The 15,376-nt window shown below is 38.6% G+C and overlaps 1 protein-coding gene across 50 annotated transcripts in view; it reads right to left on the minus strand.

Moving 5' to 3' along the window:
• Positions 1-2,192: 2,192 nt before the first annotated feature.
• MAP4K4 (mitogen-activated protein kinase kinase kinase kinase 4) overlaps positions 2,193-15,376 on the minus strand; it is a 188,650-nt gene continuing 175,466 nt past the window's right edge. For 28 of the 50 annotated variants that reach the window (XM_087863268.1, XM_045771707.2, XM_045771689.2 and 25 more), the window contains 6 exons: positions 13,318-13,452; positions 10,824-10,924; positions 9,120-9,269; positions 8,400-8,559; positions 7,491-7,630; positions 2,193-5,771 (listed from right to left, as the gene is read on the minus strand). In XM_087863268.1, coding sequence (XP_087719394.1) covers positions 5,688-5,771; positions 7,491-7,630; positions 8,400-8,559; positions 9,120-9,269; positions 10,824-10,924; positions 13,318-13,452 — 770 coding nt within the window. In that variant the 3' untranslated portion in view covers positions 2,193-5,687. Of the gene's footprint in view, positions 5,772-7,490; positions 7,631-8,399; positions 8,560-9,095; positions 9,270-10,823; positions 10,925-13,317; positions 13,453-15,376 lie in introns of all 50 variants that reach the window. The other 22 variants (XM_087863250.1, XM_087863249.1, XM_087863254.1 and 19 more) reach the window with 1 other exon arrangement.

Consider the following 15,376-nt stretch of genomic DNA (forward strand, 5'->3'; position numbering starts at 1 on the left):
GATAATAGCAAAGATAACAAAAACGTTTAAGAATTAATCGTGGTAGTGATGTATGTACAAGTCTGAATAGGCTAATAGCCACTGAACTGTACGGTTATGTGAACTATAGCTCAGGAAAGCTGTTAAAAATAATCAACGCATTATTTAATATCATTTATTGTGAAAAAGTTGTACAATATTGGTTTCTAAGGTTTGCAGTTATGTCTGACATCCAAACAAATTTAAGGAAGGGGCAGAATTGCCTTGCACAAAACTTCCACAAAACTTCCAGGGGGCATTTTGAGCTGACCCATCCAATTCAAATTTCTAATAATCAAACAAACTAGGAGATAGGACCTAGGAATCAAGGATCCTGTTATTATAGCAAGCCAACCTGCAGCAGCAGGGACTGGTGAGTTTTATGGCCTGTTGTAGCACTGGGTGGCCTTGCGCCCAATAAGGTAGAACTCCACACCCCTCCTGGGACCTGTCTACACCAGTGCACTTCCTCACAAGTCCCACAGGGCATGGGAGCGCTGGTTTCCCCTCGGACTAACATCAGGGTTTTAATTTCATGCTACTGAAGCAAACCACCAGGAATTTCTGAGGGCCTGTTCACAGCCCACAACATGTCTGGCAGTTTCAGAGGAGCAGAGAAGTTAGGATTCAACCCTGAGAGCCAATCTTAGCTCGTATGCAAGCTCTGTATTCAGACAGAAACACAGATACACAGCAAAACAATACCATGTCCAGTTATTATGGACCAGGAGAGATTATTGACTCTAAGCATAGAGAAGTTAAGCAAGGGAGAGGCAGAGACGGGACAGCTTCACAAAGACTTTGAAACCTGGATATATGATTAACCTTAAGATGAAAGGAGAAGTAGACCAGGTATGAGAACCTATAATTGAACCTGTTAATTCTCCCATAAGAAAATGTAGTAACTTTTTCCAACTTTTAATTCCCTGTTTCCTTTCTTTCCTTTTTCAGTTTTACTAACTACAGTTGACCCTTGAACACAGGTTTGAACTGTGTGGATCCACTTACATGTGGATTTTTTACAGTACATGACTGCAAATGCAGTTTCTGTTCCTTATTACTTTGATAACTTTTCTTTTCTCTAGCCTACTTTAAGAATACAGTATATAAATATATAAAATAGGGTTGTTTCTATTATTGGTAAGGCTTCGGATCAATCAACAGTAGGCTATTGATAGTTAAGTTTGGGGGAGTCAAAAGTTATACTCAAGAGTTTGGCTGGCAGGAGGGGTTGGTGACCCCAGCCCCCATGTTGTTCAAGGGTACACTGTACTCAGCAAGTGAAACACAGGCATCTGTTGTTGTTGAAGTCAGAGATGGCAGAGAAGGTAGCAATTTCACTGAACCCTTAATGTGATGTCAAAACACTGAGCGGGTATCAGTTATAGGGGCTGATTTCATCCTGGTTGCTTGCTTTAAGTGAGATCTACAGCAGTGGAGGATGAAGTAAGTACAGGAGGGATGAATGATGGTCCTGAGACAACTAGCCTTCCACCAGATTTTTATTCCTAATCATCCACCAGCTGCAACAAACATCAAGTAGGAAAAGAAAAAAACATACTCATTTGGTGGCCTACGTATTTACAATTTTATTTTCACCTTAGAGAAATAACATGTTTCTAATATGAAGCACAAAGGAGCTGGTTATTAACATTTGATTTATGATAATGTGTGTGGCCACCCTCTGCAACCCTGGAGGCTTGGCCAAGTAGTCCATCATGGTGATGTGGCCCCACATCCATCCAATGGGGATCATGCCTGTCGGATCTCTGGGGGAAATCAATGGGGCATACGCTACGGGCTTAGCCACAAAGGCCTTCCAATTACTAGGCTTAAGATAGTATTTATGGCGCCAATTTGAGAAAGGGCTACTTCAATTGTCCTATTAGATACAGAAATCATGCTATTTTACTTTTTGATTCAATTCAGACTTGCAAAAATAAAACCTTGTATCTTCCTTCAGGATCAGCTTTACCCATTCTTGGCTTCAAGAACATGGTGATCAAGAGCTCACTTTGAACAAACATCCCTGTTACAGGAGATGGCAGGATATCGAGCCACCGGTTCTAGCCAGGGGTGGTTCTGGGGATGGAGGTATGCATAAAATATGGATTCTTATGGGAAGGAAACATTCTGAAGGATCAGAGTACATTTGAAACTCATGCCACATAACATAGGTGTCATTTTTATTTTATTTAAAGAAAAAAAGGGGGGAGGGGCCAACAGTAATTTTATAATACACAGAAGACACGTTAGCACTGGGTCGTTGGGGGGTAGGCCATGTACTTGCCACCACTCTGCTTTGTAGCTCTAGGATTAGTAAATTTAATGCAGTCTGTCATTGTATTACTGTTTAGCAAATTTATAATTGGCAAAATTAGGGATTATGTATCACTATAAGTGGACAACTAAGATGAAAACCTAAATAAAATATCACTTTAAAAATAAACCATAAATATATGATGCACATTAGTGTAACAAAACCATTTTTGTAAACATTTTCTTCAACATAACATGTGTATGAGGAAAAACAACACTGCACTCAATACAGAGTTACTCTGATTTAAATACAGAAAGGTATTACTTATTAAAGCTTTGACTACACCTACAGATGTATTTGTATTTTGTTTTGAAGAGCAGTGCTAAATATAAATAGTTCAATGTTCCATATTTAATGGCATCATAATACTGTTTTCTTTTGTAATTTTGCCATTTTGGCACTTTTGTGAAGTCACTACCCTGTTAAAGGAGAATAAAGAAAAAAACCCAAACCAGCCCTTCTCTAGAAGAATGACATTTCACCTGCTCGTAATCTTTTATGGAGAAACCTAACTGGGCAGCTGCATGAAGCTGCCTCAACACCACCTGGTTTACGAGGTGCTGAGGCCAGGAAGGCAAGGAAAGCACATACCAGGCACGCGGCCCCCACAGACAAATGGCTGTCTGACCTCAGGTGACTTAAGCCCAGAGATGGATGTGATCACATTCCGTGCAAACACTGTAGACTGCTGCCACGAGGCTGCCTGCTGCTGCATGAACAGGACAGGCGGATTCTGGCTTGAGCTCAGACCCATCACCTTGGAAGGAAATCCAGTTTTTGTCAAGTTCTAACTACTCAGTAATTCCAAAGAAAAGCCATTTGTCTCATCTGGTCACCCTCCTTGGCTTACAGACACTGAGATTCAAGTCTGTATAAGAAGACCGTGATGGCTCAGTCTTTTCTCTCTCTTCCTTATTAGTATCAGAAGTTTAATTTTTTTTCCCCAGACACCTGCTCAACTTTATCTCTCCGTGAAGTCATGGGAGAGGCTACAGTCATCCCAGCCATCCAGTTCTTTCTCCTCTTGGCATGCACACATGCTCACAGCGGCACATTTCATCTTACTCGAAAAGCCAAAACATGCAGGAAATTACCAGCAGTAATTTGATTTTGACTGAAGTCCTGTGGTGATGGCCTCTGGCCCATCTCAAAAGTCCCTTCCATAGGTGGGATTAACTCTTTAATCTTCTCTATGTTAATTACAAATTAGTAGAAAAGAACTAGTCCTTTCTGCTTTGGACATTAGTATCACTCCAAAGTCTTAGAAATGGAAAAACCTTTTCCAATGCCTTGTCCTTTTCAAAAGAGGGCAAGGCTTTCTCAGCTTATCTTGTCTTTGTGGGTAGGTACATCTGTGCTGTTTCTGCATCTGCGAGTATATCTATTTCTCGCTAGGCTATTGTAATTCCAGGACAGCCTTTGGCAAAGATGCTGAACCAGGAGGAAGAGAATGGTAGGGGTCGAAGCAGATGCCAAATAGGAAGAGAATGCTGGGCAAAGCCTTGACAGATAGGTGCAGATGACTGTTATCTTTTCGGGAGGAAAAACCTCCTTTTTCATGTTGTAAAAGAAACTTAACCACAGAGGAGGATTAAGCCTAGGAAACACCAAATTCTGTTTGGTAAACAAAGTTTAAAGCCACCATCATGCAATATTCCCACTCAAAACTCAGTAAGAGGAAAGTAAACTGGTGGAGCCAAGACACTGAGCATTGCTCCTGTACCAAGAGATTAACAGTCTCAGAGGAATTGAGTGACCATGAAGCCATAAAACAAATTATTACCCAAGACATTTATTACAAATGTCATGAACATATTCATAAAGTAAAATTGGTTTAAAAAACAGAGAGAGAACAAGAGAGCAAATGAGAGGAGAAAAGCCAGGGCTTTGATATTACACCTAAAACACAGGAAGATGCCATCTTATGAATAAGCAGTATTAACTACATTCTTAAAATAGTTTTAGTGCATTGCATTTTTAGAAAAGGGAAACACCACCCCTCCCCCACCCCAAGAAAAGGTTCCTGCAACATTGAACAGGTTGTGTGACTATTCTAAATATGACCACCCGTCTGCTACCAAACCCCGAATTGAAAACAATGAGGCCTCTTATATTGTAGGCCACAGTGGCCCAGCAACCACTAACAGTGCATCTGGTGCAAACGAAGCATTCTGCTCTCTGAACTTAGAAAACAGATTGCACCTGTCAGCATGATGAAGCCAGATGGCTATTTCCCGTCTTCAGGGACAATTTCTCTTGTGCCTACTGAGACCTGTGACAAAATTAACAGTCAAACTTCAATCTGATAGTTTTGGTATTAAGATTAAATTAAACATTAATGTTTTCCTCCAAAAAACATAGAAACTAAACCACCTCTTAATGCATTACAAACAATGAGGTAGGCAAAAAAAAAATAAACATATGGTTGAAAAATTTCTTTTCCTCTGCAAGTGCAGACTGTGGTAAAACTGTTGTCGCATTTCTAGGTTTAAACAAAAATTAAACCTTTAACTGAGGCAGCGCTAATACTGTCACACAACAAAGTTCTGGCCATTATACAAATGCACACATTTTCTTTTCCTTTTTTTTTTTTTTTTTTTTAAAAGAACGATCTGCACATGATTTTAGGCAAAACCTGGTACACAGAAAAATGAGTTTTTGGCCAAGCCAAAAAAAAAAAAAAAATCCAAATAAACAAAATGGGACCCCCTTAACCCACCCCACCCTGCCTCCCAAGCCCCACCCACAAAAGTTATCCTAGTAACTGTGTCTTTCACATTTTATAAATATTAACTTCTTAAACCTGCACCTTCTTCTTTGACCACATATTGTCACATTACAAAAAAAGAAATGTCAATTAAATACACTGTTAATGTTACTATATTAAATCTGCTCTCTGCTTCAGCAAACTGCTCGTTAGACCATCATTTTACACCTCCGTGTGCCCACCCAACAAAACCAATGGCATGTTCATAGTCTCCACCTTCAATACCCATAAGACAGAGTCACTCAGAGACAAGGAATTCTGGAGCTGAAGGAAAGGCATTTGCTTTCTGATCTGATGCTCGATCCCAAACACTTATAGCACCTGATGGTAGAATGTGAACAGCACCAGCTGCATTGCAGCCTTGATTTATTTTTGAGTAGGGAAAAGAGAAGGGGGATAAACTGGTAAGAGGTGCAGAAAGGAAACAAATGAAACAAAACAAAACAAAAAACCCCACACGTGGTGTCTGCACACACAGAGGTCCTGGACTACACTGGTGCGCTCTGAGCTCCAGTTGCAAGGAATTCCAAGTTCTCAGGATCTTGAAGACTCTGGGGGCCAGCAAGCCTCATCGCACTGCTTCTACCAGCTCAGAAGAGAAGTCCTGCCTAAGGTCATGAAATAAACCTGACTGCTGCCACCAGACCGAACAGAGGCAAAGAAGACCTGCAAAAAGCAAAAGAAAAAGAGAGGGAGAGATTTACCATGAAAATACAACCCAGTCCTTGACAGCAATGCTTCCTACGGTCCCAGGCAGATAACTTAGAGCCACTGACACCACGACACTTCCAAATGCAGGAAGCTTAAAAGCCCAAAGGCCCTTTCCAAAAGAAAATCTGAGATGATATCAATTTATCATACATAAGTAGTCACCATCTCTGTATGCAATTTTTATTACAACTAAGAAGGCTAACACTGCCATATTGTGAAAATTCAAAAGAAAAAAATTGATATTTCTGAAATTAAGCGATTTCTTTTTACCTCCCCTGCTAATAACATCTAAAAGATAAATGTGTCTGGAAAACAGAATGAGCAATGGAGAGGACTCCTCAGCAACCTGCTTTTTCTCTTTTAAAAAACGAAGCTAAAATGTATTTGTTATTCACAGGACTCTATAGTCAAATTATGACAATTTACTTTTGGGCCTTTTATTAATAAACTTTAAGGGATGTAACATTATAAATGATAAAAATATCTAAATGCCCAAAGTTCAAAGAATATTATAGTTATGGCTACAAATATACTCAGGAAAATATTAAGGATAAAGCTGGCAAAATCCTGGATTGGGTCAGAGGTTGTACAGGGTTTCAAGGTAAACATTTCAGGAGATGCTATTAGAAAAGCGTGAACTCCATTAGTAAATGAGCTATAGGACTGCAGGAAAGTGGGCTGGTGGTGATTCAGCTTGCTTAGTGAGCATGTAGTTAGGCAGGAGGACCAGCTGCCATGGACAGATCTATAGCTCCTTTGTCAAGCTGAATTTTTAAATTTAATCTGAGCAGTTGATCAATGGGCCGGTGGCTAGGATATTTAATATATTTTAATGTGAAGCAAGAGGTGGAAACGCTCTTAAGAGGCAAATTCCTAAGGTTGCAATAGGCTGCCTCAGGTGGTCAGAGGCTTTCCACCCAGGTGCACAGATGAGAAAGAAAGTTGGGCTTGGTAAAGGCCAGGCCCACCAGGAGGTCCTTCTCAAAGCAGGTGGGATGGGTCAACACGCTAGGCCATCCAGCTGCTTCACTCCAAGGCTGGCTTAGGAAGGGGCTTCCAGAGAGAAAGTAGACCCTTGAAGGAGACAAGGATGTGTCCAGTTTTGAAAAACAAAGGTTTTAAACGGGGCTTTGAAGCCTTGGGGTCTCAGCTGCAGGAGGTGCTCATGCTTCTGCGTAAAATGATTTATGCGGTTAGGTATTTCTGACATGCAAACTATAAAATTATTTTACTATTCAGAAGCAGACACGTGGTATCTTTCTGATGCATATCAGGGGAGAGGACACTTTTACCTACCCAAATTTGCAAGGGGGATCCTTCCAATCACAAAAGAACCCAATTCACTTAAATTGGCAGCTTTAACCTTCCCTGTCCCTAAACCCAAACACAGCTCACACAGATCACCTAATGGGGTTAAAAACCACCACCACAAACAAACCAACATATAATGATTTTGGCAGAGATAAGTATCTCTCGTGCCCTTATAAGCAAATACAAAATAAAATATACCCATCCCCCATAAACAGGTCTAAAAAGTCACTACTAAAACACTGCTTGATTAATTTATTTCAGAATCTATCAAAACCCCAAGAAAAGGCTTTACCAAACTCCACAGAAAATAAACCATTACTAAAGCTAGTAGCAGCTAAAAAGAAGTCCTAAGGAAACCATTACCTTGTCGTTGCGTTCACATAAGAATTTTAGTCTTTGAGCCCTTTTGTGCATAAACACACCATCCAAGTGACCAGTTTCCACAGATCGGATCTCTATGGCCTTTTCTCCCCAGCCCATCGTCTGATTGGATCGAATATATGCTTTTTGAGAAGGGAAAAACATGTAATTGTTAAAGATAAGGAAACAGTCATGAAAAGAAGCTGCTCGTATAATACACACACACCTGAATGCCTAGCATTCAAGGATTTTTGTTTTTAAGGAACTTTGCCTTGGTAACCTTAAGTTTATCCTGGCAAGTGGTAATTTGAATTCCTGAGATGGTTCATGCTTATCGTGAGCAATGACCCACTGGATACAGAGTTTTGTGCTCATATTTTTCTGAAACCAATCATAAAGAAGGCAGTTTGAAGAAGTGATGAAGAGAGATAGTGACTAGCTGCAATAAAACCAGAAGAGGTCGGGAATATAAATTGAAATTTTCAGGTATCAGCCCTTCTGCCCCTTTACTCTTGAATGCACACCGGAAGATCAAGAGGCTGTTTTTAATTGTAGCTCTGCTATTCGAAAGAACAATCCCTTACCCTTTTTCTGTCTCACCTGACTTTCCACAAATCAGTCAACAACATCTGTCCTATTCCTTGGATGTCTTAAGGATTAAATGACAAGAGTTTTAAAAAGCGTTCAATAATTACTTGGATTTTATTTTAAAATAGACGATGACCAGTCCCATGGTCTACAATCTTACTTTCCAACATCTATCGCCAACCATTCTGTTTATCCCCCCCTCAACCATTCTGCTAAATGACCAGGAGTTCTAAACAACACGTAAAACTGGTGTGATAAATACATGCAGTTTTACAGAAGGCTCCACTTTTACAAATGTTACCTCTTCCTCTGAGTGATACCTACCTACAGATGTTGGCATCTCTCCCCACTGCAGAACCACATCCTTGGTGATTCTTCCATAGGTATTCACATAAACCCCTTCATCTTCATAGCACACCAGAAGCTCCATGCCATCTGTGTTGGGGAGGATGATGATTGCATGGGGTTTGATGCTACACTGGATCTAGAGAAGAGGAAAAAAGTATAGGGAAGTATGTTTGTGGTTAGTTCTATCCCTGCAAAAGTGCTCCAAAAGACTGTCTTAGTGAATGCACTGGTTAATATTCTTGGTGAATAAATAGAGAAATTGAATAAAATTTTGGAAAACCCATGCAACATATATCCCAAAGACCACATTTTACAGGTCATATACTCCACTAGTTCACATTTCTGAGGCCCCTGGAACATATCTGGATTGTGGACTCCATTAAGAAATTTTGTTCCCCAAACCATTCCCAACCCAGGGATGTTCTGGCCTGCCAGCAACTGCCCCAAATCCATCCCATGTTAGTCAAAGCCAGGGCTAAGAGGTTTTCAGGAGGGCCTCACAGAGCCGGGAGAATGGATCCCCACTTGTCTCAGAGCATGCAGCTATTGAAAATGGCACATCTTTTAAATACTCACCCCCATACCAAGGGGAAGCAAGGAATCCCTGCTTGTGTTAGTTCATTAAGCAGAGTAAAGAAAAAAGTCAAAACAAAATGAAGCCAGTCAACCAACCATAGAGTGTGGGTTCTTTCTTACGTGTGTTGGTAGATAAATGTCATAGACGGATCCTGAATCCACATCTACAGCATGGAATCCAGCACAGGATCCGTAGATCACTTTCAACCTCTGGCCCTCCTCCACAGTGAGATCCACCAGCAATGGCTTATGTACTAATTCTCCAAATGACTACAGAGAAGTAACCAAGAGAGAAGCCGTTAAGACAGAGTAGAACTTACTTCTGACAGATCAAATTAGAGAAGCCAAATCCAAGGTACTCCATTATTCAATTACTGAGCCACTCTGGCAACAACCATAAGCAAAAATACTCTAGAAGTCTTTTTAAATTTATTCTGCTTTTGTCTGTCAATCAGCATCTGGAAGACAATTCTTCCAGAAGTCATGTTGCAAATTCCCCTGAGTTGGCCCAAGAATTCCACTCTGTTGTTTGCCTTGGTGACAAATACATCCAAAGTGAAATAATCAGGACTTTCTGTAGTATACCACTCAACTATTCAAATGCAGACAATGGAGAAAGAGGAGGAGTTGTAGGAGTCACATACTGAGAACTTCTAGTAAGGTCACCATACAGACCTCTACTTTCATTTCTCGACTGGTGATACAGTGATGAAAAGCTGTACTGGATGACCTATAATGTACTGGGAGACCCCAGTTCTTCATTAGTATCAATACCTACATCTCACAAGACAGACTTAAACAATATATTTATAAAAGCAGCTTGGAGAGTACACCTGGAACATAAAGGATATTAAGACCAGATCTCAGAAGATAACTGTTATTTTACAACCAATTACTTTTAGTCAATAATATGTGGATTTATTTTTTAAGCAAATACGGTAAGCCCATTTATCCTGCTTTATTAGGGAATCAAGCAATAAGCAATTTAAATATGTCAATTTTCCAAATACTTGAAGCTTATCCTTTATTTCATAAAATATATCAAAAACTACTAAAAAATAAGTAAATAGAATGATTTTGGATGAAAAATTATTAATTTCTTGATATGCACTAAAACAGTCCCAGGAGCTATGCTTAAGGTTTTGTGTCTAATATTAGAAATGAGGTTATTAAGTTATTTATAATATCCGATGTCACAGTGATATCATTTTAATTAAGAATTTCATTAAGTTTGTATCTAATGTAAACTCCAGAATTATAAAAAATACTAAAAAATACTCACAGAGAAAACTGTTAAGATTTTTCTACAGTTTTTCCTTTAGGCAAAAATGATGTATTATTCATGTTTTTAACTTACTTTTTCTATTTAATGCATGATATACATATTTCTTGTGTCATTAAGAATTTCTGTAATTTTTAGTAAGTATTCTATTGAATAGATATACGTTCAAGCTGCCTACTGTTGGATACTTTTTTGTTATCAAAATATATCTAAATCTTTATACACATGCATGACTTCAGGAAGCAGGTCACAGTCTACTTTCTTAAATAGAGAAGGTGTTATTCTGTCCTTTCTTCTGTTATTACATTGACATATCAATCAAAGTCTCTACCAAATATTTAGCTTTCTCCTTCTCATACTCTGAGGACTGAGAAAGCAGACAGTGAGGCTTATTACACTGGAAATCGTCTTCCTTATGATGAAGTTATACATTGTGTTATTACATAATTTTTAAATGACCAGTTTTAACTGTTTAGAGTTTTTAAACTTATCCCCTGGCTCCTGGTCACACATCCATGGCTGACGCTACTTGATGCTATTACCTTAAAGGCCATAAATTTGTGATATGGCTTGGGTGCCCACGCATAGACCTCCACAGAACTCTTCAAAGCAATTACCAGAAATTTGATTCTTTCGTATTTTACTGAAAACAACAAACATAAGACAAGAGAAGTACAAGTCAGAATCAACATGGAACTCCAAATTCTGTTAGTTGTCTTTTCCAAACTTTACAAATATGCCTTCTATTGAGTCATTCGGACCAACGGGAGAAAAATACTGAGCGATCAAACCTCCTCAGAGTTTCCTTTTCCAATACTTTTTATGTATGATTCAGGCTGTTCCCATCTTTCTTGATGATATATGGGACTCAACTCAAATACTCTGGTTATTATCAGTGAGTACTTTCACTAATGTTCTTAATCTTCTTAGCCTGCAAGTATTTAATAATCAAGGACAATGCCAGCCATACCAGTCTGAAGTCTTAAGGGCTCAGTATTACTTCAAAAGGATAATAGTATGATTTATCAGTTAAGTATCACTTTGAACCACTTTCTGATCTACAGAGGTAGTGACTACTTGAATTCTACCTAAAGTTCCGTACAAAAAGAGCAGTAGTAAAGGAAATATAGTTGAAAATGCCTTCTTTACATAGCTGTTTTGGTTCTCCTGCAGCCAGGCAACTCTGCTTAAAAACAGACGCTCTCTGTGGGTTGTGTGTAAGTGATGAATCACTGACTTCTACTCCAGAAACCAAAACTGCACTGTATGTTAAATAATAAAATTTAAATTAAAAAGTAAATAAAAAATGTGGTTACAGCACTGTAAACAAACGAACAAAGCCCAGATGCTCTGAGGGGTAGCTCTACCAGTTTCTTTATAAGCTATCCAATGTCACAGTACTACTTCATTCTTTGTACATGAAAGATGACTTGTTAACTTGATAACTCTTCTTGTTAAATTCCATATACAGTTACTATTCAAATAAATCATTGACATTAATATTAAGACATAAAGGATTATAAGAGGTTGTCCAAACCAGTGCTGTTTAATAAAATTTTCTGCAATGATCAAAAGGGTTTACATGTGTGTACTGTTAATATGATAGCCACTAGTTGTATGTGGCCATTGGGCACCTGGAATATAGTAGTGCCACCGAGGAACTACATTTTTAAGTTTATTTCATGTTAACTAATTTAAATATGCATTTAAATAGCCCCTGTTCTTGATGGCAACTATACTATACAGCACAGGTCTTGATAAACGGAATATAATTTCCTGAAAGTATAAAGATAATGAATGAATGGTATTGCACACCCTTATCTAAGAAAACGTTTTGATTCATTCTGTAAGAATGACAGGCCTGAGGACTGCTGTTTTGTTCCAATAAAAAGCCCAGCACCGTTTAACACATTTGCCTCTAGCTCCCTTTGCAGGATAATCTATTCATGTACATTTCCCGTTTTGATTGGTTTCATTAAATTTAGACTTAAATGATTCTAGTTACACCTCAACAATTCTTTCACATAAACACAACACAGAGAATCCTAATCCCAAAATTTAATCAAGGAGATAGTACTACTTTCTAGTAACACAGAATCATTCCTATATTGGGGTGGCTCCTGCAGTCATTATTAATCAACGAGCCTGGAGTTGTAGAAAGATTACATAAATAAGAAAATCTTAAGGACTGCAATATTCTTGGAAGCAGAGGAACTCACTACAGCATATACTTTATAACACAGAAAAAATAAAACGTATTAGCAGAAACTATATAATATATAATAGGACCCTCACGTTAATCAGTCATAGGTATATAGAGACCATTTGTTGCTTTTCTCAAATTCCCATTTCAAATTCTATTACAATATATCATCTCTCCCATAAAAGTTTAATTTGGCTAAGCTCCATTATTTCCCCTTTATTTCCAACATTATTACCAGTATTTTGATTTTTTTCATACATAAAAAATTTGTTTTAGTTTTATTCTTGTGAGCTCTTATTTCATAAGAAAGACAGCATGCAAGCCACAACAAGACAGATGCTATGAGACACTGGCTGGCCAGCGTGATTCATTTAGTAGTTAAGAGCACAGTAGTCTGCACAGTGCACTTCATTCAAAACGACAAGCCATAGTTTGTCAAACTTTTAATCAGTGACTGCCAAGGATCCAAAGTCCTCTAAATGGAGAATAGGCCTGGAGCGCAAAGCAAGAATCCAAACTAGCTGGCTTTCCTTTGGCAATGTTTCCTTAGAGATGGTCTTGTGGCCACAGCTTGCAGAGAACAATGTGGACCGTCAAAGAGAAAGGGTGAAAAGCCTCGCTTACAAAATGAACCGTGAGGATGAGAGGGACAGATGACAGAGTGAGCAGTGGGAATGAACGGTGTTATGCTAAAAGGTGCACTGTGAGGCTAGATGACACTCCAGGATTAGAAGATGCTTTGAAACAAAATCGCAGAAATGAGCTAGGGGGATCAGAAACAACACTAATTAAACCCTGTAAAACAATACCCTCATGACCCTCCTGGAACTTACCAACTTTATAGTGTACGCATCCTTCCAAATCTCCCACGGTTGTCCATCCCTGCTTCTTCTCAACTTCTGGATCATTATGAAGTATTTTATTTCTTAACCAGGACAAATAGTAGACACGTAACTTATCCTTTTTGCCTAGCAAAACAAATATAAATATTTTACATGCATGTTCAAAGTAGATATCATCAATAATAATAGTAGCCAAAGAAACGTCAATGAACAATAAATATCCTTCTGAGGGAACCATCTCTATGAGTTTTACTAGAACCTCAATTTAAGCTATTCAGATGGACTCTGAAACTCCTATAGAATTATTATTAAGTATACACTTGAGTTAGAAGGAAAGATTTCATGTATTTATTTGAGAGAGAGAGAGAGAGAGAGGACGAGAGCGGAGGGGCAGAAGGAGAGGAGAATCCTAAGCAGGCTCCACGCCCGGCACAGATCCTGATGCAGGACTCGATCTCACGACCCTGAGATAGTGAACTGAGCTGAAACTGAGTCGGATGCTTAACCGACTGAGCCACCCAGGCACCCCAAAAGAAAAGTTTTTAGAAGAATAAAGAACTCACACTTATGTAAACAGACAGTACTCATAAACCACAAAGTAATATAAACATCTGCACGGCAATACAAGCAATAGAACTTACAAGGTGCTTTCACATGTGTAATGTCCTCTGATTCTCAAAACTCTCTGGAGTCGCTATTACTTCTCAATTAGATTAAATAAATCACCCACGGCAGGGACTCAAATCCAGCAAAAAGCAAGCCATAAACTGGAGATGTGTGCAACTTACAGAGCTGACAGAGGACTCACAACCTATAGATCACTTAGAAGAGAGATAACCCAATAGAAAAAGTGGGCAATCGATTACAACAGGCAAAAGAAGTTACCTCACAGATACCTAAAAAAAGGTACTTGCTCTCAGTAGTTAATTAGTTAATGCATATCAAAACCATAATGACATATAATTTCATACATCTATATCAGGGTGTCTAGAATTAAAAAGAACAGCAGTACTGAAAAAACCAACAATAGTACTGACAGTATGGGAAGGTGTAGAGCAACTAGAAACTCAGAAACGAGCGTTGTAAACTGTTAGAACCACTTTGAGAAGTCTGACATTATCTAGTGAAGTAGGATATACGCACACCCTACGTATGATCCAGTAATTTCTCTAATATAAATGTGTATGTATGAGACCCCAAATACAAACAAGAATGTTCAGAGCAGCATTGTTCCTAAGAGTTGTGAACAGCAAACACAAACATCTATCAACAGTAGAATGAATAAATTGCAGTATAGTCATACACAGAAATGAAGTGGAATAAAATAGCTCTATGAACAACAACAACAAAATCATGTTGAACAAAAGAAACTACACACGCTGACAAGCTTAAGAAAAAAGATCTTATGATCGTATCAATAGATGCAGAAAAAATATTTGACAAAACCCGACATCCACTTCATGATCAAAAACTCACAGCAAATAAGAATAGAAGGGAACTGCTTCAAATTTGATAAAGAACATGTACAAAAAACTTATGGATAATACCATACTTAAAGGTGAGAAACTAGATACTTCCTCTTTAGGAACAAGGAAAGGGTATCTCCACTTACCACTCCTAAACATCAAAGGAGATGTCTTAGCTAATGCAATAGGACAAAGGAAATAAAAGGTACACAAACTGGGAAGGAAGAAATACAGGATTATGTAAGTAGAAAATACCAAAGAACTGGTTTAAAAAAGATGGGGCGCCTGGGTGGCACAGGAGTTAAGCATCTGCCTTCGGCTCAGGGCGTGATCCCGGCGTTTTGGGATCAAGCCCCACGTCAGGCTCCTCCGCTATGAGCCTGCTTCTTCCTCTCCCACTCCCCCTCTGCTTGTGTTTCCTCTCACGCTGGCTGTCTCTATCTCTGTCAAATAAATAAATAAATAAAATCTTTAAAAAAAAAAATTAAAAAAAGAAAAAAAGAAAATAAAAAAGAAAATCCTCTAATAAAATGATTATAGTAAGGTTGCAAGTTACAAGGTTCATATATAAAAGTTAATTGCTT

This window comes from Ursus americanus, chromosome 7 (genome assembly GCF_024610735.1).
Source record: "Ursus americanus isolate L20-20 chromosome 7, mUrsAme1.1.p, whole genome shotgun sequence".
Lineage (NCBI taxonomy): Eukaryota > Metazoa > Chordata > Mammalia > Carnivora > Ursidae > Ursus > Ursus americanus.